This window comes from Solanum stenotomum, chromosome 5, assembly GCF_019186545.1.
Source record: "Solanum stenotomum isolate F172 chromosome 5, ASM1918654v1, whole genome shotgun sequence".
Lineage (NCBI taxonomy): Eukaryota > Viridiplantae > Streptophyta > Magnoliopsida > Solanales > Solanaceae > Solanum > Solanum stenotomum.
Window position 1 is genome coordinate 22,233,148 of NC_064286.1, and position 25,682 is coordinate 22,258,829.

The 25,682-nt window shown below is 34.1% G+C and overlaps 2 protein-coding genes across 2 annotated transcripts in view; one reads left to right on the forward strand and one right to left on the reverse strand.

The window, feature by feature from the left end:
* LOC125865077 (ferredoxin-1, chloroplastic) overlaps nucleotides 1-25,682 on the reverse strand; it is a 791,835-nt gene that overhangs the window by 534,366 nt on the left and 231,787 nt on the right. The gene's annotated exons all lie outside the window — the stretch shown is intronic.
* Nucleotides 14,796-16,492, forward strand: LOC125865067 (transcription factor MYB61-like). The gene is made up of 3 exons (XM_049545235.1): nucleotides 14,796-15,004; nucleotides 15,085-15,214; nucleotides 15,291-16,492. The coding sequence occupies exons 1-3, from the start codon at nucleotides 14,875-14,877 to the stop codon at nucleotides 16,252-16,254; spliced, it is 1,224 nt and encodes a 407-aa protein (XP_049401192.1). The 5' UTR covers nucleotides 14,796-14,874; the 3' UTR covers nucleotides 16,255-16,492.

Genomic DNA, 25,682 nt, shown 5'->3' on the forward strand with positions numbered 1-25,682 from the left:
TTTGAAAGCTTTAAAGAAAAGTTGATATGAAAATCATGGAAACATGGTCAAGTATATTAACATAAAGGACATAAGAAAAGATTTGAAGAAAACAATGTTCTTTTGTTTGATCTTAGCTTAACCGACAATAAGACCATGAGAGCTATATCATGGAATCCGGTATATCCCTCATACCGAAAGAATGGGAATCTACTTACCAAGGTAGAATACTTACATATCATCATTTGCTAAAGTGGATCCACTAGCTAGGTCATTTAAGACATCCTACGGAGGCACGTAGTTTGGGACTAAAGGTTGCTACTAGAGACTACCCTATTTGAGCATCTACCTCAAAGCCCTTGCGGTGCTAAGTCTAATCCCAACGAAATAGATAAAATTCAAATATCAATTTAACATAGGGAAAGGCAATTATCATTACCTATCCATATTTTCAAGATCAAAATATAGAGCAACTCCTTAAACATAATTAAACATGGATAAGAAAACAGTTCACCAATGTGAATTCATTTGTGATAAATACCTTTTACAATCATGATCATTATAGTAAGTGAGAAGTCCTTTCATAATAACAATGACACTTTCCTTTCAAAGCGTCCTTAAATCATTTATAACAACTTCATGAAAATATGCATATCTTCATAGATTCATAAGTTTGAGTAGTTTTGAGTATCCTTAAGAATTCCTTGAGTTAAATAAGTTTGAAAAGAGGTAATTATGTTTCCTTTTTATCAAGTTCAAACTTATGTTATGCTTTAGAATTCCCCTTACATGCTCGTACATTCCATGTACTAAGCCATTTGGCCAGCATCTTTTCATGATGCAGATACAGGTATTCAGGGTCATTAATAGGAGCTTCGTTGATACCATACGGAGTTCGAGTTAGCTATGGTACGCCTCCTTGCTTCCGGAGGATTCCATTTACTTTCAGTTTTTTCAGGAGGTCGTGGGTCTTGTCCCGACTTCCATCTTTGTCATTTAGAGGCTTCATTGATAGACAATAGTGTTTCAAAAGTCTGTTCATTTATATTGTTAAATGTTTTAAAGACTTAAGTTTCCCATTTTGGGGCGAGTTGAATATATTATATTATTCAGAGTTTTCTTTAGATGTTAAAGCTTTGTATTTAAGTTTCATGAATTTTTATTTAGTTTTAAGATTTGTATGCTTGAGTTAGTCTTTCGCATGTAGTCAACCAGGATGAGGGTTCGCTTGGGGACCAGCAATGGTTCTTCAGTGCCAGCCACGTCCAGGGTGTAGGCTCGGGTCGTGACAAACTGGGTATCAGAGCCTAGAGTTCAAGAGTGGTGTCTATGAAGTCGTGTCAGTAGGGTCTTGTTTATGGTTGTGAGGGCCTCACTTCTATAAATGAGGGACTACAAACATTTAAGAAAAGTTTTCCTTTTTTCATACTCTTAATCGTGCAATAGAGCTAAGTCATAGAGATTTATTCATACTCATGTGTTCTCAGATTCATTCGACTACACATCATACTAGAGGTGGTTGGAAATTAAAGCGTAAAGATCCTTATGGATGAGTTGTTCTTAGCAAAATCTTGAGGAAGTCATGAGACTACATAACGGCTTGAAAGAAGCCCAAGAGTAAGTTAAGTGTTCAGTTTCAGAGGAATGAGCCCATAATTACATGAATCATTCGTTTGAGCTAAAAGAGAGTTGTACTCTTTTACCTAAGCCTTGTTTCAGCTGAGATCCTTATAAGGAAGTATGTTTAGAGCTTGGGTAAGATTTTCACCTGAAAAGGTAGCATGAGTTACAAGATCATGAGCAGTAGTAATGAAAGAGCCCAGAGTTAAAGGAAAGTATGCAGAGGTTTAGTAATCCTAGAAAGGGAGATAGTGATGAGGCAAGCTATGCTATAATAGTCATGCACCCAGTAAGTTATTAATGAGGAGTTTTCCCTTATGGGTAGAGTAAGAGTTGATAATCAAGATGAGATAGAGTATATATTTGTTAACCAGAATATAGTTGATGTTGATGTGCCATCATGTTAGAGGAGACTAAATTCATGTGTTGAATAAGAGAGCAGAGTATTTATGAAGTGATAGATCTAAGCTAGGCTTATGATTTGTTTGAGAGGGTCATGATGTTCAGAAGGTTATAAAACTGATCAAGTAATGAGGTATAGTATGGTAGGCAAACAATCAAATTGATATTTGGATTTAATAATAAACATTAAGCTTGAATTTGAGATGAGTGTCATGATCAAAAGAATGGCAACATGAGGGTAATGATGTTAGTCTTTAGATTTGATCTAGAAGACATAACATAGAGTAGGTGAGCAATTGATATGTTAATTGTAATTAATATGAGCAGTACAAGTGAGAGACCCTAACCTTTAGATAAGGGCAGTGAAGTGTGGCTAAGTCAGAAGAGGTTAAGAGAAACACCTTACAAAGAAGTCTTAGTACCTGCCTATTGAGAGTTCGATAGTCATGAAATAAACTTCTCCCGTGCGTTAGAGTAAAAGAAGATGTAGACCAGTTTAGAGCTGATGGAATAGGTCCATTGCTTTCAAGTGACAGCTTTAGACCTTAGAAGGAGATGACAAGATGAGAAATCAAGTAAAGTGTTTGAGAGTAAGATATTAATGAGTTCCAAAGAGTTTGGGGGATATCTTTTTAGAGGTCCTTTTAGCAGTGGAGTGATGTTAAAGAAACAAGATTAATGATCTTACTGTGATAGTGATGGTGTGTTTATTCCGTCTAAGGTTATTAATGAGGAGGAAGAAAAAGATGAGGTTTTCTATGAGAAATAGTTAAAGGGGAGCCCTTAGTTGGTTTCGAATAGTAATGCGGACAATTCTAGTTAGTATGACAGAGATGATAAGAGTAACCCTGTCTCATACCCAGTCCAGCTGTCATTCGTGGATGAATGATCCCAAGGGGGAGATATTGTAACACCCCAGAAATGTTTTTTGAACTAAAACTCGAACCATCCTTCGTTGTGAGTAGAATTTTACCGAGGAATTTAAGATTTCTTAAGTGTTAAGGTCACTACATGTAGCACCTTGAGTTCCAAAAAGAACTAAATTGGAAATAACAAAATCTAAAATTTTGCAAGTTATGCTCAAGTTATGAGTTTTGGGTCAACTTAAAATGACCATAACTCTCAGTACAGGATGATTTAGGTGTGACATAAGATGGAAAATGAAAGCTCTTTGAATTATCTTTCCAACGCCACCGAGTTTGCTAAGTTTCGAGTTCGTATGAGTGAGATATGTCCTTTCGAAGTTAGGTTGTCCAGTTAAGGAAAGTTACCCGAAAATAGTAAGGGGTATTTTGGTCTTTTCCTTATCCAATCTGATTTAATTAATTTTTAGTAATATCTTAGGGGTCTAATCTGATTAGGTTCAGTTTTATAATCCTAATCTACGCCTAGGGTTTTAGTGGATAATTTAAGAAGAGAAAAGATGAGAAAAGAGGAGAGGATCAAGCGTTCATCGAGATTCATGCGGTTTTTCGCCATGGGTTTGATCCCTAAGAGGTATGTAAGCTTCCATAGTATTGGGTTTGTTCATGCACACGCCAATCATGTTAATTTCAGTGTTAAGTTTGTTCTAGAAAGTTGAATGTTAGATGTTCTTGAATTGTGTTCTTGAAATTGACTTCCGTTCTTGAGTTAAGATGAGAATGTTGACTTTCTTGAGGAAATCGTATCGATTTTAGAGTTGTATTCGATTAGATTCTTGTGTACATAGGTTGAGTATCTTAATCTAAAGAGAAATTGAGAAAAAGAATCGAATCTAGGCGAATTAGGGTTAGAAAACGAAGAAGGAAAAAGTCGGGAGAATCTAGCACCTTGCTCCGCGTCGCGAACCTGCCCTCCCTATGTCCAGAATCTTTCTCCGTGTCGCGGAGAGGTCATGGACCATTCTGCCTCAAAAATTTGCAACCAAAATTTTAAATGCATCTCCGCGACACGAACTTGCTTCGAGATAGTGATTTCTTGATGGTTTCTCATGTTTAACCATCTAAAAATACTCCTAAACATCACGAGATATTTCCTCTCACAAATCATAACCTTGAATTCATATTTCAAATTCAAGGTATAGTTAAGAGTTAAGTCTTTAGAATTCTTTCAAACATTTTGAGAAGTCCTTTTGAGGAGTCTTCTACAGTTTCTAATAACTTGTTTCAACACTCAAGTAAGTGAGCACGAGAATGAGGAGAATGTATTCATGAGTCTACACTATCACCGAGATCCTTCATGTCATGAACCATAACTCTTGAATTCATAATTCACATTCAAGAGAGTTAAGAGTAGAGTTCAAAAGAGCCTTTAAGTTCAATTGAGAATCCTTTGAGATCAACTATCGATTTTGAGTTGAGTTTTGAGGAAGTAAGTATGAGAATGAAAAGAGTAGCATACATGAGTTCCATATTGTTATGTAGATTCTCGAGTCGAGTTGTTTCATGCTCATAATTCCACATGAACCCTATGAGTTGAACATTCTTGAGATGAGTTGTATCCTGAAGTCCATGAGTTGAGTTGTTCATGCCCATAATTCCACATGAACCCTCTGAGTTGAACATTCTTGAAATAAGTAGTATCATTGAAATTCTTGAGTTCTGAGTTGTTGAGTCCCGCTTATTAAGTTCTATGTATGGTTATTGAAAACCTTGAATTGAGTCTTTCACGTCCATAATTCGGCATGAACCTTATTTTAAGAAGTCTTTTCACAAATTGTTTTAAAATTTGTTTTAAAGACTTGAGCACTGAGTTGAGAAAGAGTAGAGTTGAGTTCATTTTCTTTAAAATGATATATGGGAACTAAGTATTCCCAAGAGTGAATGTTTTTACATTTAAGATGAGAGGAAGCTAAGATTTCCAAAAGAGTTTTAAGCAATTTGAATAATATCTCTTTTAAGAAAAAAGATTAGTTTTAAGAAAGAGTTTCTAAAACATGATTAGTATGACAATCGAGTATGCCATCAATGCTTAAGCAGTATGGTATCTAGATATACCATCAATGTTTATGCAGTATGACTTCCCGAGTCATCAATGATCATATTAAAATATGATTTTGATATGTTTTTTTTAAAGAGTTTTCAAGAGCAGTTACCTATTTTAAGAGGGTAGTTTAAGCAATTATCTCAAACCAGAGAAAGAGTTATGTTTTTAAACATATGAGCTGAATATATTTTGGGAGTAGTATTGAGCACCGATATGGGGACGTGAGTTCATAATAACTCAAGTCTCCATAAACCATGTAGCCAACGTGGGTAGATGATTCCTTAATGTTTTTTAGCATAGACTAGTGGATCCACTTAGTTAAGGCGTTCTATATGACGACAAAGTATAGGACAGTTCTGGCTGCGTGTGCAAGACGTTGTGTCATCACTTAGGCTCATAGTGGTTGTTGTCGGTTAGAGAAACTTCCGCAGAGTTATATTGTATTTTTATATACACGTTGAGTATTATTGTATTTTACAATACATTGAGTTGCTATCCACAGTTTTACATCTTTCCATATATATTGCATCTTTTACTATTACTTTATCCTTGATTACTTCGAGTTGAGTACCTTCGAGTTAAGTAACTTGAGTTGATCTGTGCTTCATTGTATCGAGTACCTTATTGTTGAGTTTCACTGAGTTGAGAACCTTATTAGTGAGTTGAGTATCTTATCCTTGAGTACTTCTGAGTTGAGTAAGTTTGAGTAGTTTTGAGTATCCTTGAGTATTCCTTAAGTTGAGTAAGTTTGGAAAGAGGTAAGTATGTTTCCTTTTTATCAAGTTCAATCTTATGTTATGCTTTAGAATTTCCCTTACATGCTTGTACATTCCACGTACTGAGCCATTTGGCCTGCATCCTTTCATGATGCAGATACATGTATTTAGGGTCATCAACATGAGATTCGTTGATACCACATGGTGTTTGAGTTAGCTATGGTAAGCCTCTTTGCTTCCGGAGGATTCCATTTACTTTCAGTTTTGTCAGGAGGTCGTGGTTCTTGTCCCGACTTCCATCTTTGTCATTTAGAGGCTTCATAGATAGACAGTAGAGTTTCAGAAGTCTGTTCATTTATTTTGTTAAATGTTTTAAAGACTTAAGTTGCCCATTTTGGTGAGAGTTGAATATATTATAGGGAAAAAGCATAAATTCATCCCTGAACTTATCTCGAAAAGTCAGTTACACGCTTAAACTATCATAGTGACCTATTACACACTTATTCGTGTAAAAAGTGTAATTAATACCACCTTCTAATGTAAAAAACCAGTCACACATACTAGCGTTGTGTGCACGCGCCTGCCAGATCTATGCAAGCATACACGTGTAATTTTTTTACGTTTTTTCCCAACCAATTTTGCCTCTATCTTCTCTCTTTTTTTTTAACTTTTTTCACAGCCATTTTTACCTCTATCTTCTCTCTTCTTACTCACTTGAATGACACCATTTTTTTCTTTATTTTTTTCTCTTCTTCCTCACCTGAATGACTCTATTTTCAATTATTTCTTTTGATTATAACATATACAATACAAACTATTGTGACAGACAAGTTAATCGACGGAGTAGCAACGATTTGGAATGTTCCTGAAAGAGTGGGGACATAGATATCAAATTAAATCGAAGTTATTACCCAATACGATTTCATCCCACTTGTCATCATCACTGACATGAATTTTAAACCCAAAACTTATCTTTCTTAGCTTCTTAGCCCTATTTAAACACCGTCCTTTCTTCTGGGTTTTCAAATATGAGTCCAATGAACCTTAACTGGTAATGTTTTGTTTTGAATTTTTTTTTGGTTATTAGTGTTTTGATGGTAATGGGTTGTGAAACTTGAAATAAATATTTTAGTTTGATATCGATCAATTTTATATTGTCGAGCCAATTTTGATTTTGCTATGTATAAATCGTCATTGAACCCAAACCCCTGCTCTATCAAATCTGCAGTGCTGTGTAAAATTGATAATTTTAATATATGGGGGTAGGGAACAATTAACTTTTCTAGGTATTAATGGTTTGGGGATTTAGGGGTTAGACACTTCAATGTTCTTTTGATGTTATTGGGTTGTAAAATATAGATTAGCAAATTACTTTTCTTGGTGAATCAGTGGAAATTAGTGGAGAATTCTCAAGTAATGATGAAATTGAGTGAGAAATTGTAGAGTTGTGACAAGAAAAAATAAAGAAGAACTCTAAAGGAGAATAAGAAAAGATGAGCACGAAAAAGGAGAATAGAGGGGGGTGGGGGTCAAAAAATTATTATTTTTTGACTTTATTTTCGACTCTAACGCGCCTATTTTATTTTTTAATTTAATTAAATTTCCACGTCAGTTCTGAGGTGGTATTAGTTACAGTTTTAACAAGAATAAGTGTGTAATAGGTCGTCATGATAGTTTAAGCGTGTAACTGACTTTTCGAGACAAGTTGAAGGGTGAATTTATGCCTTTTCCCTATATTATATTATTCAGAGTTTTCTTTTGATGTTAAAGCTTTGTATTTAAGTTTCATGAATTTTTATTTAGTTTTAAGTTTTGTATGCTTGAGTTAGTCTTCCGCTTGTAGTCAGTCAGGATGAGGGTTCACTTGGGGACCAACATTGGTTCTTGAGTGCCGGCTATGTCCAGGGTGTAGGCTCGGATCGTGACACTTACGTCAAATCCAACTAGTTCTATAGTTGTTCAAGGTACTGATTTGAAAGAAATTGAATTTAGAATGTGATATGTAGTTATTAGAGCCTATCCCAAAAGAAACAAAATAACTAGTAATAAGTCAATAATTAATCTTATCATCTTAATAAGAGTCTACTTCTTTTCTCTTCTACCCCAATCTATTATAGAGTGTTTGGTGTAGACAATTGAAATGGAATTATTCTATAAGATAAGTGACTCATGAGCTTTGCAGAGAGGTTTACGTCACTACAATCAAATTGCAGTGACTTTATATATTTTTCATGATGCTATTTTCATGTGTCTTAAATATTTTGAGTTTATCAAGATATTTATACTTACAAAACAACAAAAAATATATTCATATCATGAGTAATCTTCTTGAAAACTCAGAATACTCAAATTCACCTCTTGCCCAAATGTTCATTTATTACACAAATCAAAATAGATTTTATAACTTATCACTACCTCTTTTTCCTTTTTAAGAGGAAAGGTCTCTTAGTCATTTTTCCTTCTAAACAAGACTCACATGTTGGTAGTGACTTCACTTTCAATGAACCGTTATGCCCATCCATTAACCAACCTCACAATTTTATTCAGAATAAATGACTTAGACACTAATGTACAAATAAGTTTCATTTAATTTAAAAGATATTTTCCCTTATGAAACAGATTAATATAATTCAATTCATGAGAGATAATACTAATAAAAGAATCACGCATCAATATACCACAAGAAATGAAATATTCATCAAACTTAATGATAGGAGAGTTACAAACAAATATATTAAATACCCGTCTCTTATCTAGTTAGAAACTGAAAATAATTTCTTCTAACATAAGGTACATGTACAATGCATTCTTTGAATTAATATCTTATCTCTACCAAAAGAAAGACTTAAGTATTACTAATGAGATATAATACATTAAATAGATCATAATATTTCGAATAATCCTAAATAACAAAATTCAGGGCTCATTTATACATATATATCCATGCATCTCGAATAGCCAATCGATGAGATTGGAGAACTACTCATGCAATAGATATGTACAATGACCGATTATTCACTCCATATACTTATACAAACCTAACTCAGATGGAGAGTCTACTGTTAGTTTAAGTCAAATAAAAATCCTCTAGTTACATTGATCCAATCTTATATTACTCAGTTTAGGAGAATTAATACAAATTATCAAAACTAGACGATTAAATACATAGCGACTTGTATCAATTTCATCCGATAGGGAGGAAGGTCTAAGCTAGCACATAAAACTATTCCTACTATTTAATCAAATATGACCAAAAACTCATATAACGATCCATAAAAAAATTAATTTCTTAATAGGTCGTTCTTATGAATCTACCAAATTTCATATCAATCGGAGTTCTTTTTTTTTCGAATTTTAAAACTATCATCAATTTGGTTGAAAACATTATATGGTCAAAATAGAATTTAAAATTTTCCTGTTCAAAAATTCTTATCGCATGACACATATCTTCATTTGTGAAATAGATTCACAAATCAAGAACAAAGAACAAAATTCTAAAAACTATTTACTTTATCTGAATACTATTTTCCAAAAATCAGCATGTTTATGTATACACTATATACAAAAATTCAAAACACGCCACATAGATATCCATGCATCTTGAACAATAAATTTTAATGGAAAAATAGCTACTCATACAATATACATATATGGTGTTAGATATTCACTCTAATAAATTTAAAACAAAAGCTAACTCAGATGGAGAGTATATCATAAATTAAGTCAAGTGAATATCATTATCCCTAGATCCTTTGATCCAATCATATATTACTCAGATAGGGAGAGTCACTATAGATAATCAAAACTAAAGATTAAATTTTAATGACTTGTATTAATTTCATCCGATATGAAGGAAGGTCTAAGCCAACACATGAACTTAATACTTCACTAAAATTTAGCCATGAATGCCATAGAGAACAATCTCTATCACCACTATATCATAGTCGAGTAATTTTCAAGATAAAAAATATCTAAAAACATTATCTAAACGACCTCAAATTGCCAAATCACTTCATAACAATGAGTATTTTTAATTTGATCATTTCTGATGACCCTACCGAATTTCAGATCAATCAGAGTTCAAAAATAATATTTTTCTCCAAAGTTATGATCAAATTCAGATTCAATAGATTTCAAGAAAAATAATCAGATCTATATCCTTATCATATATCAATTCATGTTAACTCATCATGTGTAATCGTGTACCACATATAACATAAATAAAACAGATATAAAGGATGTCATTCATACAAAATCAGATTTTAATTCTAAAGAACAATTTTAAAATTATTTTAACGACCTCAAAAAAATATAACCACATATCAATGAGTACTTTTCTTACTAGGCCGTTACCAATGAACTTGCAAAATTTCAGGTCAATTGGAATCTATAAAAAAAATTATTTCCAAAGCTATGACCAAATTCAAATTCAAGTAATTTAAGTATCTTTAGGAATTAAAACAATATGACCTACATTCTTATCACATATCAATTCATGTTAAATAACCATGTGCAATCATGTTCCAAATTTAACATAAACATAATTAACATAAAGAATGATCTTATCATATTCAAATCAAATTTTAATCCAACAAACTACCTAAACCCATCTAAACGATTTTCATTGGAACCATCAGATTTCATAAAATTCATGACCACCTTAACCATGACCAAATTTGCAAAATGATCGTTTTAGGCAAGGTATAAGATTGAAATAACTTGATTCAGATTTCACTCTCCTTTAATAAATATAACATGAGCAAAAGGCATACGATGTGTCCTTCCTTTTACTAAGACACACAACACCTTCTTATATCAAATTGTCTTCTCGATTAATACATCTAAGAATTCAAGATATAACGTTTTCTCTTTTTAAGTGAAAACCTCAATATCTCTTCTCATGAATTAATTAAGTGTCACTAGTATCTAAAGGTAAGTTTCCATTTGAGTAATCAAACCTTTACTAGTATACATTTATGCTGGACAATTTATACATAATACATTGAATATATCTTAATGACTCAAATAAATAGACTACATTCGTAGATCTTATTTGTTAATCATAATTCTCAATTCATATATTATAATCTCACATATATAGAATAGTAAGAATTTCTAATAATTCCAAATAAACAAACCACTTAATGGTAACAATTTATTAATTATAAAATTCTTAATATATACAGGTTAATATATTCACGTGAGAAAAAGAAAGACTATGCCCATTAATAAAATCCTTTTCTATTCAAAATCAACCCAACAACACTTTAACTCTTTCTAGTGAATCACTGCTCTAAACGTGACAATGAAGAAACTTAGAAATCAAGTTATCCATGTAATCATGATTTAAAATAAGAAGGAAAAGATTTGGCGAGGAACCTAAGTCACAAGAGGAAATACTGTGAAACACCATAACATCTTTAAAATAAATTTAAAGAAACAAGGTTTAGCCGCCATTAAATTTCAAGAATACATGGCTCCATATTTTGTTTTTCTTATACAAAATTTTAAAGAAAAATATTCAGCCGCCATTCAGGCTTCAGCAACACATGGCTACATATTTTTATTTTTCTTATACAAAATTTTAAAGAAAGAATTCAGCCGCCATTCAGTTGTACATGGATACATAATTTTTTTTTTTGTTTTTCTAAAAACCTATTTTGAATCATTAGACATTGACTCGTGTACCACCGTCACGGATATAAACACCTTGACATTCCACTTCCTCTTGAACATAATCGAACATATATACAAACATATTTCAGATTATCAATGCGAACATGACACTTGATGTCAATTGTTGGAAAACATATATGTATAATAAAAGCATATTAGAATTTGACTTCTTATATGAATAATAAATAACTAAATTATTTAGGCTAGAACACATATAATATGCTAGAACATAAACTTATTGAAATTTAATTTGATAAATACCTCTTAAAGAGTGATCAGATACCTTCAAGCGAATCCATAAATTAGACAGACCTTCAAACTAACCTACAAGATCGACATCAGCTATGGTCTTCTACAGTGATCCCAAGTTCACATCCGAACTCTCTCAATACTTGGGTGGGCAAGCATGAATAGAAACCTTCAATTTTCTTTTTATAGGTTAGGAGAATCCCACTTATAGAGATTTCTTCCCAATCCAATAAGGAGAAGAAAAACCCACACTTTTTTTAAAAAAAAAAGAAAACTTGCGTTGTTCTTGAAAAAGCAAGAATAAACTTACTTCTTTCCTTTTTTTTTTTTTAGAAAAAAGATTCTGAGTTCTAGTTAAATATGGGAGGGACCACAAAACTAATTACCGAATTTCCCTATTATGGAAATAATTTCAAATAATTAATTTGAATTATTCTTACCATAATAAATTACAAATCATTCCATTAGAAATTTATAATTGCACTCCTCTATTTATATTTCGAAATTCCCCATTAAACACTTATCTAATTTCCCATGTTAAGATTACAGATACTAATCAATATATTAAATTACTGACGAATTTAATTTAATGATTAATTTCCTTTAGAGCACTACTTAACTTATTTCATGTGTCGGATTCATAAATCCACTTGCAATGTTTGACGCGATGAAAACTTATAAGTTTCTCAAAAAGGCATATCAATCAATCTCTATAACGAGACATGAATTTCATCAACTAACTTATTATTTCACCAATATATATTATTAATATCCAATCTACCAAGCATATTGACCCATCTCAGAATATCACCTTTTAATAGATCAAAACGATAAATAATATATACAAATCATAATAGCTATATCAGGATTAAGAATATAAGTACATTTAATAGTTTAGAGAATATATTTTTGTCAGCCAGTCTAAAACAACTATCTCTACTCGGTCTCATTCAATACATACAAAATGCACTAGCACAAGAAGTTGAAACTATACCGTTTCCATAATCAAGATAAATTACATATAATTGTGTGCTACAATCGTACCGACGGTATGTCCAATTTCCATCCTAGATTGTGAACAAAAAACTTTACACTTATAAGAACCGATGATTTAATCTTTTGTGTATAAGCTGAAACCCTACACGGTAAATCATCTACTATATAAGTAAACAGACACCATAAATGAATATATGATCTATTAAAACTGAATAAAATATTTATTCTTTAATGAATATTATATCTTAACATATGGTTAATAGTATATATCCCAATAATTTGTTCTTTGCAGTAGGGACATCTGGAGATTGAGGGTGACCAAACAACGTCCTTGTTTGACTCATCTCCAATCTATTTGTATATAGTTTTGGCTAGTTTTTTATTCGAGATAAGCATGTACTTATTTTGAAGCTTGTACTCATTTTAGTAGCTTTGTAGCACTATACATCCATCAGATCGTGGAATTGTATCTTTTATTATTGATTTTATTTATGTGATTTCTTCACTCGCTGTTTAATTTCTTATGTTATTATTTCATTCTATTGAATTTGATTTTCTACCCACTAGGCCCGTTACTTATCGTTCCGGGCTATAGGTTGACTTATCTACCGGTGGGTGTTGGTAGGCAGGGGCGGAGCCACCTTGTACGATGGGGGTTCATTTGAACCCCCATCGGCGGAAAATTATACTATTTATATATGGTTAAAATAATTTTATATGTATATATAGCAGATGTCGAAACCCCTTCGGCTACTTCATGTGTTTGTTTCTACAGATTTTGAACCCCCTTATTGAAAATTCTGGCTCCGCCTCTATTGATAGGTGCTATCATAACTCTAGTTTTCGGTGGCAATATGTAGGAAGAAGAATAATCCTAAAAAACAATTAAAATAATATCTAAACCAATCATGAAAAGGGAGGCTTCTTTATTTTCTTTATCTTGTTTGATTCTGTCTGTGAAAGGAAGATAATTGATATTGGGAGTTGTTGGGAATAAAAATGATTTTCAAGAGCAATTGGAAGATACCCTTCATGTTTCCAAGTAGTTAAAAATTAATTTCTTCCAATAATTATTCGTTAATTATGATCAGTTCCCAGAAATGATAGATAGAAGTTAATTATTTAAATGCCACCTGGCAAAAAGAATAACTAAATGTTGCATGAATGAAGACTATACATTTTCTTTTTATCTTATGTCAAACATGAAAGACAATTAAGGAATGTTAACTATAAGAAATTGTTTATAATTTAATTCTGAATTTGTTTAACTGACTGAGACTCTATAAACAGTTAGTCTTGTAGGCCAAAATGCCCTTGTTGTTCCACCAAAAAAAAATCTCTTTTGAAGTGCCCCACAAGTGCTGTCAAATTAAGTAATTTTCTCAAAATCCAGCTATAAGACAAAAGCAAGTAAGATTATTGGAGCTCCAATTTCACATTAAATGTAGAAAAAGGGGAAGATTAAAAAAGAATGTAATATGAAAAAATAAATTGGATACATTGACAATGTAGAAAGATATACACATTATCATTGAAATTTTACCTATAATTACAGGCTACTTATAACAATTTGCAGGTTACCAAACTATGGTTGTTATAGAAAGCCATAACTTGCAATTTACATGATAGTGAAAGGAACTCTTTGCACTGTAGGTATATAGAATATAAAATTAACAAATTGAATAAAGCTAAAGAGAGAAGTGTCGAAAACACCCCTGAACTTGGTGTAAATTATTAGTTTCGTCTCCAAACTACTGACAGTCTTTAAAACATCTTTCTACTTGACTGACTAAACCTAGATACACTCTCGATCTGACACATGACATAAAAAATGGTTTCAAGCTCTTGTATGAGCATGAGGCTCTTAATAAAAAAACCTAGAGAATTATTGAAAACACATTTAAATTTGACAAAAATTTAGAGGTGTATTTCACTCATGTTGCAAGATGGAAGGTGTAATTAAGTTCAGTTAGTAAAGTAAATGACTATTTTTAAGACTGTCAATAGTCCAAGATGAAACTAATAATTTGCACGAAATTTAGGGGTGTTTTCAGTACTTAGGTCTAAAACTAAAAATCAAATCATGATGTTGTGAAAATGACCTTGAGATTAGTACTAGTAATATTAAGGCTCCTCCCTTCTATTTATTTGATTCCTACTCTAATTATCATCATTAACATCTCTCTCTAATTAAAATCCATTTGCACATTTGGTGAAAAAACTTTGCTTTCTTTTTTGACCTTTTGTTTCGCCAGCATTGCAGTTGCACATGGGGAGACCTTGCTGTTACAAGCAGAAGCTGAGGAAAGGCCTTTGGTCCCCTGAGGAAGATGAGAAACTTATAAATCATATAACCAAATATGGTCATGGTTGTTGGAGTTCAGTCCCTAAACTAGCAGGTACACTACTACTTTCTCTGTCTTCATCAATAATGCATCACATAAATAACACTAGTTTTCGTTTTCGTTTTCATATACAGCTCTTCAGAGGTGTGGAAAGAGCTGCAGGCTTAGGTGGATTAACTACTTGAGACCTGACCTCAAAAGAGGAACATTCTCACAACAGGAAGAGAATTTGATCATTCAACTTCATTCACTTTTAGGGAACAAGTAAATAAATATTCTTCATTCTTTTACCCTTTTAGACTATTCATGAATGTAACGAATCTTTTTTCGCGTTGCTTAGGTGGTCTCAGATTGCTTCTAGATTACCTGGAAGAACCGACAATGATATCAAGAATTTATGGAACTCTTCTATTAAGAAGAAACTAAGGCAAAAAGGGATTGATCCAAACACTCATAATAAGCTTCTATCTGTAGTTGAGAATGACGAGAAGGTGTCAGCAATCAGTATGAATATTGAGAAAGCCTCTGAAGGCTCAAGTGAAGTGAATTTTATTGAATCACATGAGAATTCCAACTACGGAATTCAAACAGATAAATCAAAGTCATCTTTAGTGACAATGACTATGGACCGCTATCCCAGTAATACCACTACTTCTGCAGCGCCACTAACACACGAATTCTTTCTTGACAGGTTTGTTACCACACAAGAAACCTCCACCGCTAGCTGCAATAAGCCTCTTGAGTTGGCAAGGTACCTCTCCTTTCGGCAGTTGAATTATGGCTCAAACATTGGTTTGTCCATGAATTCAAACACCAATAATCTCCTTTTCAACTCCAAGAATTCAGAAATGTTTACTCATCAGTTCAATTCCACCATCACAAATGATAATATTCTGACATCTCCAATAGCAGCAGTAGCAAGTAATGATTCAATGCGCAATGGAAACAGTACTAGTATTGAATTGCAAAGGAACTCTTCTTTCTTCGATAGCAATGCCTTCTCCTGGGGAACTGCAGATTATGATAAATCAGAAAAAGAAGCCAATATTCATCCCTCAGTAACTGATCCTGAAGACATCAAATGGTTCGAATATCTCCATACACAGCTTTTACCAGGCAATGCAATCACCAATAATCAAATAACTCAAGATTTATACAGTGAAAAATCAAGTATACAATTCACAACACAAGGTTCATTGAGTACATGGCTACAGAACCAACAGCAACAACCTTCTTTACAAACTGCAAACATATATAATAAGCACTCTCAGAGAATTCCAGATGCCTTTGGACAGTTTTCATAGCCTATTTTTCATCAGCAGAGATGCTAATACCAAACCGGTGTGTGCTGTATAGTTTTATTCTTAATCTGTTCGGAAACTTTCTTCTTTGTAAAACAATGAGAATATTAAAAACTTGTCTTCTTTTTGTGTATGCTTTGAATAGAATGGATAATATATTATTTCTCTTTTAATAGTATTTTTTTTTTGTCAATTTGTATATATTTGGTTTACAGGTTGTAATTCTGTCCATTAAGTGTTAATTCGAAATGCTTTACTATTCAATCTTAAAGAATCAGTTAGAAGATTGTGAGTATCTGTAAAATAGTCTAAATCCTTTTAAGTTTTCACAAACTCTTTCATTGATTTTAACCTTTGTACAGGACACATCTCTATCATAATTGGCCTTTTTCCTAACTGTTCAATTGATGAAAAGCACATAATTCCTTAAATGGTTGTCTATCCTTGTCTCCTGCTGATGGAGATAGTTTTAACTTTTGACAGTCTTTAAGTCATTTCCACTCCCTATAGGGACTAAACTATATATGTTATAGCGGTTTCTTTTAGACTATGTTATGTACATCTTTCACATACCTCAAGCGGATCTTTCAAAGTATTTTGCATACCATACTTGCGCGAACCTGTATCTGATACGTATCCATAACAAAATCCGTATATAACATAAGTTCATAATTAGGTTCATTAACAATAAGTACTTGGAAGCATGGACTACATGCAAATATAGCACTTCCCATCACAATAAAAGGGATGAACAACCTCACACTAAAAAGGACACCTACTAGTCAAGATTGAAGAAAGATAATCTCCAATTAAAGCCACCAAATTGATGCAGTCTGTGGATACAAATGCTATTTTCTCTATCAGAATTGGGCCAAAATCGTGTGAAAGTTAGCTATATCAGTCTATCATATTCAAGATCATTATCACTATAAAAGGTCCACAACTATGTTTTCTGAGGAGGACTGGCCAGGAACCCCCTAAACACTTTTACTTTCTTCTTCCAGGTAAAAATTAATTCTACCTTTTAAAATGAAATTTGCGCCTTGTAACTAATAAGGTAGGAAGAATAACTTGAATAACTTGTCTTATTACTCAACGAATACAATGGTATAACTACATAAGGAGACTAAGTTAACTATGGTAACTAGATAGCCAAATCCCTATAAATCAGCTATGCTAATACATACACAATCACATACAAATCTGTAGTTATTCTGTAACACTCCCCCTCAAGCTGGAGAATAGATATTGACCATGCCCAGCCTGTTACAAAGATAATCAACTCGAGTTCCAGTCAATGCTTTTGTGAATAAATCAACTAGTTGCTCTCCTATCTTCACGTAGCCAGTGGAAATCAGATTTTCCAGAATCTTCTCACGAATAAAATGACAATCAACCTCAATATGTTTAGTTCTTTCATGATACATTGGATTTGAGGCAATATGAAGAGCAACTTGATTATCACACCAGATTTTTGTTGGTTTATGTTGCTTTAGACCAATTTCCGTTAAAACATGATGTATCCACATAATCTCACACGTAGACTGTGGCATAGCTCTATACTCAGATTCGGCACTAGATCGAGATACAACACTTTGCTTCTTATTCCTCATGAAACTAGGTTCCCTCCAACAAAGATACAATAACATGTTGTCGATCTTCTATCAATCTTGGATCCGACATAGTCAGCATCTGCAAAGCACTCAATACGAGTATGACTCTGATTGCTATACAATATACCAAATCCAGGAGCACCTTTCAAGTAACATAGAATTTGTTCCAAAGCTTCCCAATGTTTGGTCGTAGGCACTGGCTAACAACACTTACGGCAAAAGCAATATCTGGACGAGTCACAGTAAGATAGTTTAACTTCCCAACTAACCTTCTGTATTTTTTTAGATCATCAAAAGGATCACCATCATCTTCCAAAAGATTCACATTGGGAACCATTGGAGTACTACAAGGTTTTGCTGCCAATTTTCCTATGTCTCTAAGTAGGTCAAGAATATACTTTCTCAGAGACAAAAAATTCCCTTCTTGCTTCTATTTACTTCTACTCCCAAAAAGTACTTCAACTGCCTAAATCCTTTGTATGAAACCTAGTATGTAGGAAAGACTTGAGGGAAGAGATCTCCACATTATCACTTCCTGTAATGACAATGTCATCAACATATACAACAAGGAGAATAATGCCAGTTGTTGATTGTCGATAGAAGACAGAGTGATCACATTTGCTCATTTTTAACCTAAAATCCTGAACTACCTCATTGAACTTACCAAACCAAGCCAAAGGACTTTGCTTCAAGCCGTACAAAGACTTCTTCAAATGACAGACTCTCTCATACTCCCCCTGAGCAACAAAACCTGGTGGTTGCTCCATATACACTTCCTCTTGAAGATCACCATGTAGAAACGCATTCTTGATATCCAACTGATGCAAAGGCCAATTCTCAGAAGCAGCTAAAGAAATGAACAAGCGAATAGAAATGAGTTTGGCAACCGGGGAGAATGTGTCAAAATAATCTACTCCATATGTCTGAGCATACCCTTTAGCCACAAGTCTAGCCTTGAGTCTTGCTATGGAACCATCTGGATTAACTTTAATTGTGAAGACCCACTTGCATCCCACTGGTTTCTTTACCTTAGGTATATCCACCAAATCCCACGTGTGGTTCTCCTCTAAGGCATGTATTTCATCAAGCATTGCATTAGACCATCCAGGATGATTCAAAGCCTTCTTCACTGTTTTGGGTACAGAGACAGAGTCTATAGAAGCAATCAAAGATCTAGAAGTAGAGGATAAGCGATCATAGAAAACAAAATTAGCAATGGAATATGTAGATTTGTAGGCACGTGTACCTTTGCGAAAGGCAATAGGGAGATCAAGGCTTTCTGGAGGAGCAGACAGAGAAGGGTCAGATGATGACGAAATTGGTGCATGACAAGAATCATTGGTCTCTCGCCTCCTAGAGTAAACTTGAACAATTGGTGGTCTTGCTAGTGCAGATGGGGAAGGCACGGAAGGTACAATGGGTGAGTGATGATCCATAGAAGAATTGGGATTTGGAGAAACAAAATCTGATTGTGCTGTCGAAACACTAGTGACTTGATACACTAACCACTCATCTTTCTCCTCTTGGCTTGTAGAACTGGGAGGTACATAAAAGAATGGTGTAGTCTCTGAAAATACCACATCACTTGACACAAGATATTTCCCAAGTTGAGTAGAATAACATCGATACCCTTTTTGAAGGCGAGAATAGCCTAGAAAAATACATTTCCATGCCTTGGGATAAAACTTGGTAATAAATGGTCGAACATCTCGAACATAGCATGTGCTTTCAAATATCTTGGGTTCAACATGAAATAGTGACTTGTTTGGAAAAAGAACAATGTAAGGCCTGTTACCAACAAGCACAGTAGATGTCATGCGATTAATCAAAAAACAAGTCGTGGAGACCGCATCTGCCCAAAACTGTTTAGGAACCTTCATTTGGAACAAAAGTGTCCGAGCTGTCTAAAGTAGATGCCTATTCTTCCTCTCAGCAACTCCATTTTGAGGGAGTGTATCAAGACATGAAGACTGGTGTAGAATACCATGTTTTCTCATGTATGTCTGAAACAGTTCTGACATATATTCTATGGCATTGTCACTTCTTAAATACGTACCGAAGCATTAAACTGAGTCTTAACTTAAGCATAGAAGGCACAAAAATGAGTAAACACTTCAGAACGACTCTTCATAAAATAAATCCAAGTCATCCATGAGAAATCATCCACAAAAGTGACAAAATACTTATGCCCAGTTTTGGAAACAACAAGACACGGTCCCCAAACATCAGAATGAACTAACTCAAAAGCCTGCGATGATGTTTTGCAATCGACAGGATTCATATTCCAATAAAGGAATATTATGGAACTGAGGACAAAACTTCTTTAATAGAGGTAGAGAAGGATGTCCCAATCGACAATGTGCTTCAAATGGAGACACAACACTAGAGCATGCAACAAACCGAGGCTCCCATTCATCAAGGATGTACTACATGTCCTTTACCAATAACCTGATTTGTCTTAAGATCACGAAACAAAAAATGATCGGGAAAGAACGAAATATAACAATTAAGATCTCTAGTAACTTTGCTTACAGAAATCAAATTAAAAGCCAACTTTGGTATACCAAGTACAAACGATAGGGTAATAGAGGAGGTTGGTTTAATAGTCCCATATCCAATACTATTACAAGTTGATCCATCAGCTACAGTAATTGGAGATGGTGCTTTGCGTGATTGAAAGCTAGAAAAATTATTAGAATTACCTGTCATGTGATTTGTGGCACCTGAATCAATGACCCATTTATTTGAAGAGGTCATAAGACATGTTTTAGTTGACTCAGCAAAAACATTTACTAAAGTGGATTCCTTCAATGATTTCTGATATTGAGAGAATTCAGAAAATTCTTCAGCGGAAACCAAAATCATTTTATCAGATATTGAACTAGCAGCAGTTATTTCCCTAACTCACAATATCAAAATAAATTGATAGAAAATTGTCCAAAAGTGGAATTATCCAAACCAAGTCTCTGTTGGACAGAAATAAAACTCCAATCCAGTGAATCACTCGAAACAAATCAAAGAATCAAGCAAATCTGAATCCAGTCAAACAAACTCAGAGAACTAACAAAAACCCAACACGTCTCAAATTGTAACGAAGGAAGAAGACCCAAATAAGTCACAATTTAATCTGAATAGGGAGTCCACCAAGGATAGTTTCTAACACAGGCAGCCTCCTAAATATTACTTTAGAAACATAGAAACAAAACAACATATAAGAAACTCAAACCTGACCAACAAAGTAGCAGCAAAATCTGGTCTCAAAATAAATTTTCCCTTCGTCAAACGTGGTTATATGATCTGAAACCACCACAAAGCAACCAAAACATATCAAGGAGACCCAATACGGGCGAATCATAAGCTTGTCTCTAATACCATATAACTAATAAGGTAGGAAGAATAACTTGTCTTATTACTCAACGAATACAATGGTATAAATACATAAGGAGACTAAGTTAACTATGGTAACTAGATAGCCAAATCCCTATAAATTTATGCTAATATATACACAATCACTAATATATACACAATCATATACAAATCTGTAGTGATTCTGTAACACGCCTAACTTAACTTGAACAGTTAGCTCATAAAGTGAAGATTGAGACAAGCCTACAACAATAATTATTATTACTACTAGTATGCCTCAGGAGAAAATCACTTTGTATATGATGACTTAGTAGTGATTCTGATACATTGCTCACCCTCGCTGTTTAATCTACTATCTACTCTTCGGGCGAATACATCGATCGCCCCTCGTTGTTTCTCTCTCTAATAAAGTCTATATTGTACAGGTAAAACTTTGTTTCAATAGGTAAAAACATCAGTCTAGTTGGAGTTGTGTTTCTTGGTCCTAGATGAAAAATGAAAGAGTTTTGATTGAACCTAATCCACTCGCCTTTAACCCCATTTCACAAATATAACTTCATTCGCACTCACATGTTTTTTTTTCTTCTGAAATGTAGTTTGGAGTCGTGTATGGAAATATACATTGGTGATATTATTTCCATCTTGCTTCTAATATTTGTTAGGTCACCAGTTCTTGTTGTGGAGTAAGTTAGTACTCCTTCATCTTTAACCAGATGTCTTGGGTTCGAGTTCACTTGGGTATTGTAGGAGTGTAACAATGACTAAGAAAGAAAAGAAAGGACAACAGGGTTAAGTTGTTGTTTTTTATTGAGATAATGACTGTCATATAAATACATGAATTCATAACTTAAAAAGCTAAAAAAAAGAAGTAAAATATGCTAACATTATCTCCAATAACTAAATCCTAAAATATTGCAACTGACTAATCAGATTTTGCCTAATACTGCAGCCTAATATATCTGAATGTAATTAATCCTACTTTTAAGGTGTATATTGATACAACAGAAAGTGGAACTAATCTCCAGGTTTTGAGGCACTGATTTAACGTTTCAATAACACCTCATCTAATTCTAGGTGTTCAACGATCGTAAATCAGTATAAAACCCAACTAAATGGTTGGGATCGAATCCCATAGGGAGCGGTACGTGTTTCAGATTCAATTAGAAAGTATGAATGTAGTCTAATCACCTATAGGAATAGAAATTATCGATTAAAGACATAATCAAGTAAAGGGGTGACACGAATGTCAGATGGAGGGGTGTAGTCTAATCACCCATAGGAATAGAAATTATCGATTAAGACATAATCAAGTAAAGGGGTGACGAATGTCAGATGGAAGGTTTTGGTTTTAGTTATCAACTAAAATCAGTCACAAACACTAGGAATTAACAATAATGAGACGGATTCTTGGGATGTGATTGATTATACGTAAATATTGACATATGGGTAATTGCAACTATTAGTAAATAGCTAGATATTAGTGAGTAGGTTAGGCTATAAAGGAGGTAATTTTCTCTCGAACAATTACCCCGAATCAAGTGATTTCTCTAGAACATCAACAAGCATGCAAATTAAGAGCAGTCCACACCTTAATCCATTCACTCTTTCGAGCTAAATGTGTGGGATTGGGTTTAGGACTCTCTCGAGCTAAACCCAAATCAACCCAATACCCACAAACCATCAATCAAAAACTTTACTTCTAAAACCTCTCTCTCTCGCAATCCAAGAACACAAAAGTAGAACTGCATTTGCAACTACAATTCTTAAATTAAACCACAATTAATGATTAAACTCACTTTTAAATAACATTTAAACTAACAATTAGCAATACCCATAAACTAAATCAGCCAATAATCACATTATCACACCCCAAGAATTGGGGTTTTAGCTGGACATTATAAAAAGGTAAAAACAGTTACCAAATTGATTATCCATCAACTAGGTAAGAGTGATTTCGTCTTTACAATGCTCCAATTTGATGAATCTTAAAGACCCACTTCCAATTTCTCAAAAGTGAATTTCTTCAATCCTTCATAGCTAAAGAAAACTCCAGAGAAAACTGTCTAAAAATGTCTTAAGATTACTTGATACTATCAAAAGATACTAAACTAAATGTTCAAAAACGTATTTATAGTCACTGAAAATAAGCTACGAAAGCCCATTTGGCGAAGTAAGTCGTGCTCGCCGAACCACTCGGCGAGCCGCCCTTTGGTCTCTTCTATTGCCCTTTCGCCTTGGCATTCAGCATCCTCAAGGTCTGTAAATTTGGGCAATCTATCTTGGCTTCGTGGAATCACTCGGCGATCTGCCGACTACTCATTTTTGTCAATGACTTGGTTATTTCCTTTAGAGCTTGGCACACTGGAACTTTATGCGGTATGATGAGCCATTTGGTGACACGCCGAGTGCTCTTGGCAATCCTCCGGATCGCCTATCTTCATTTCTTCAGCCTGTTTTGTTTATTTTTGCCTGTTAGTGTCATTGCTTTGTTTCGTAATCCATATTCCTGAAAATCAAGGATTTAACATCAGTTATTGGCACAAATTAAGCATTTGAGGACACTAAATCTATCTAAACAAAGCCCTAAATAAGTCTAAATCTCGGACTCATCAACACCCCTAACTTAAACTTTTGCTTGTCCGCAAGTAAAACTCAAGTTCAACAGTTCAAAAAGGATGTCTCAAACAGTGCTACAAAAAACTCAATCATGAATGCACACAACAAGACTCAATTTACTCATGCAAAGATCAATTGTGCACTAAAAGATTCAAGTTGTGACTTACCATTATCAAAGATGCTCAAGTTCACAATACTTTCTTCAAATGCAAGTTCAAGCTTAACAAATGTACTTAAATGCCCTCACAACAAAGATGATTTCATATTCACACATAATTCTTCAACAATTTATAGTTTCAGAATCACATACAACTCTCACACTCACAAAGATGAACACATGCATGACTTCACCCAAAGGTTTGCCCTTATTTTCCAATCAAAACTCGTTTCAACTCACTTAAGAGCACAAAGGTCTTTCAAGGCTTGTAACGGGGTTGAGTGTAAAGGTATGGCCATTTAGGCTCAGTAGCTGCTACCCTAATGAAATGTGGTCTGAACATCACTTTCTTCCATTTCTTCAACATTTTAACCATGCTCAAAATTCACCCCATTATTCACATTCACATGGACTACCGGATACCCCCATTTCTTTTTGCAATTTTCACATCTTTATTTCACAACTTTTTCATTCTTTTTCTTTTGCTTTCTTTCTCTATTTTTCCATATGGAGGGGTTCCATATTTTTCAAAACCATAGATCAAAGGGGACTTTTTCACACTTCTTGATTTACCTTCTCTTTTCACCACACCCGCAACTTAGGCTTTTGGCCTAAGTTGTCTATTCAAACAAACCACACTTCATGAGAGTTATAGGTGAATGGATAAAGAGGGGTCACAATTGCTCAAGTTTCTTCCAAGAAAAGGATAAGGCTCAAAGGAGGGTTCAAGCAAGGTTCACATGCCTCACAAGGTTGTCCACAAAAGAGGTATATATATTTTCAAATTGTTTCACTCTTCAAAATTGTTGCTTAAGATCATTTCAAGAGCTTGCATCAATTAGTCAACCGGACCAACGGGGCAAATTTTAGGTGTCATCACACAAGGTTCAAAGTAAGCTCATCAAACAAGGCATTGGCACTAATATCAAACGAGACTCAACACTTTTGCTAGTGTGCAATGCTCATCACAAGAAACTCATTCGATAATTGGCTAGTAGCAACAAGATGCAAAAAGTTCACACATTGTCTATGCAACTTCATTTGGCCTCATCGTAGCCACGCATTCATTTTTGTTCGATTAAGAGCACTATTCAACTCATCGGTATTAATCATAATTGATACTCAAATTTGCACAAGAACAGTCATAATCAAACACACAAAAGGTGGCAAATTTTTCAGAATTGGTTAGAAACCATTTTCATTCAAAAACAAGGAGCTACAATCTCAAACATCCACAAGATAGAATCAAAACACAATTAAAACACAAAACCCAATATATATACAAAATACAGTCACAAGAGGTAGGTATGAAAATACCTCACCCCACCCACAAAAGAAAAACAGTTGTTCTCAAATGCAACAAAAACAACCAAAATCAATAAAAGCAACATAGAGAGAGGTAAAGAAAGATCTTGTCTACACAGTCGCTCCATTTGTCGGGGAATCAATACCCGGGATCACACTCTGGTCTTGGGCATCTGTGCCCGGTGTAACAGCAACACTGGCTTCACTAGAGCGTGCCATGGACGTCTATGTCAGTGATGTCTGAATGACTGACTTTACAATCGTCTCCTCTAAATCAGGCAGGTCCTCATAGATGGTCGCTTCCTGAGCATCAAGCTACTCCTCCTCTGTCTCTGCCTCTAACTCATGAGTTGCCACATCATCCGTAGGCACAT

Coding starts and splice junctions, on each gene's coding strand:
- LOC125865067 (XM_049545235.1), top strand. CDS start 14,875: ATGGGGAGACCTTGCTGTTACAAGCAGAAGCTGAGGAAAGGCCTTTGG. Junction 15,005..15,084: donor TTCAGTCCCTAAACTAGCAG/GTACACTACTAC, acceptor TTTCATATACAG/CTCTTCAGAGGTGTGGAAAG. Junction 15,215..15,290: donor CATTCACTTTTAGGGAACAA/GTAAATAAATAT, acceptor CGCGTTGCTTAG/GTGGTCTCAGATTGCTTCTA.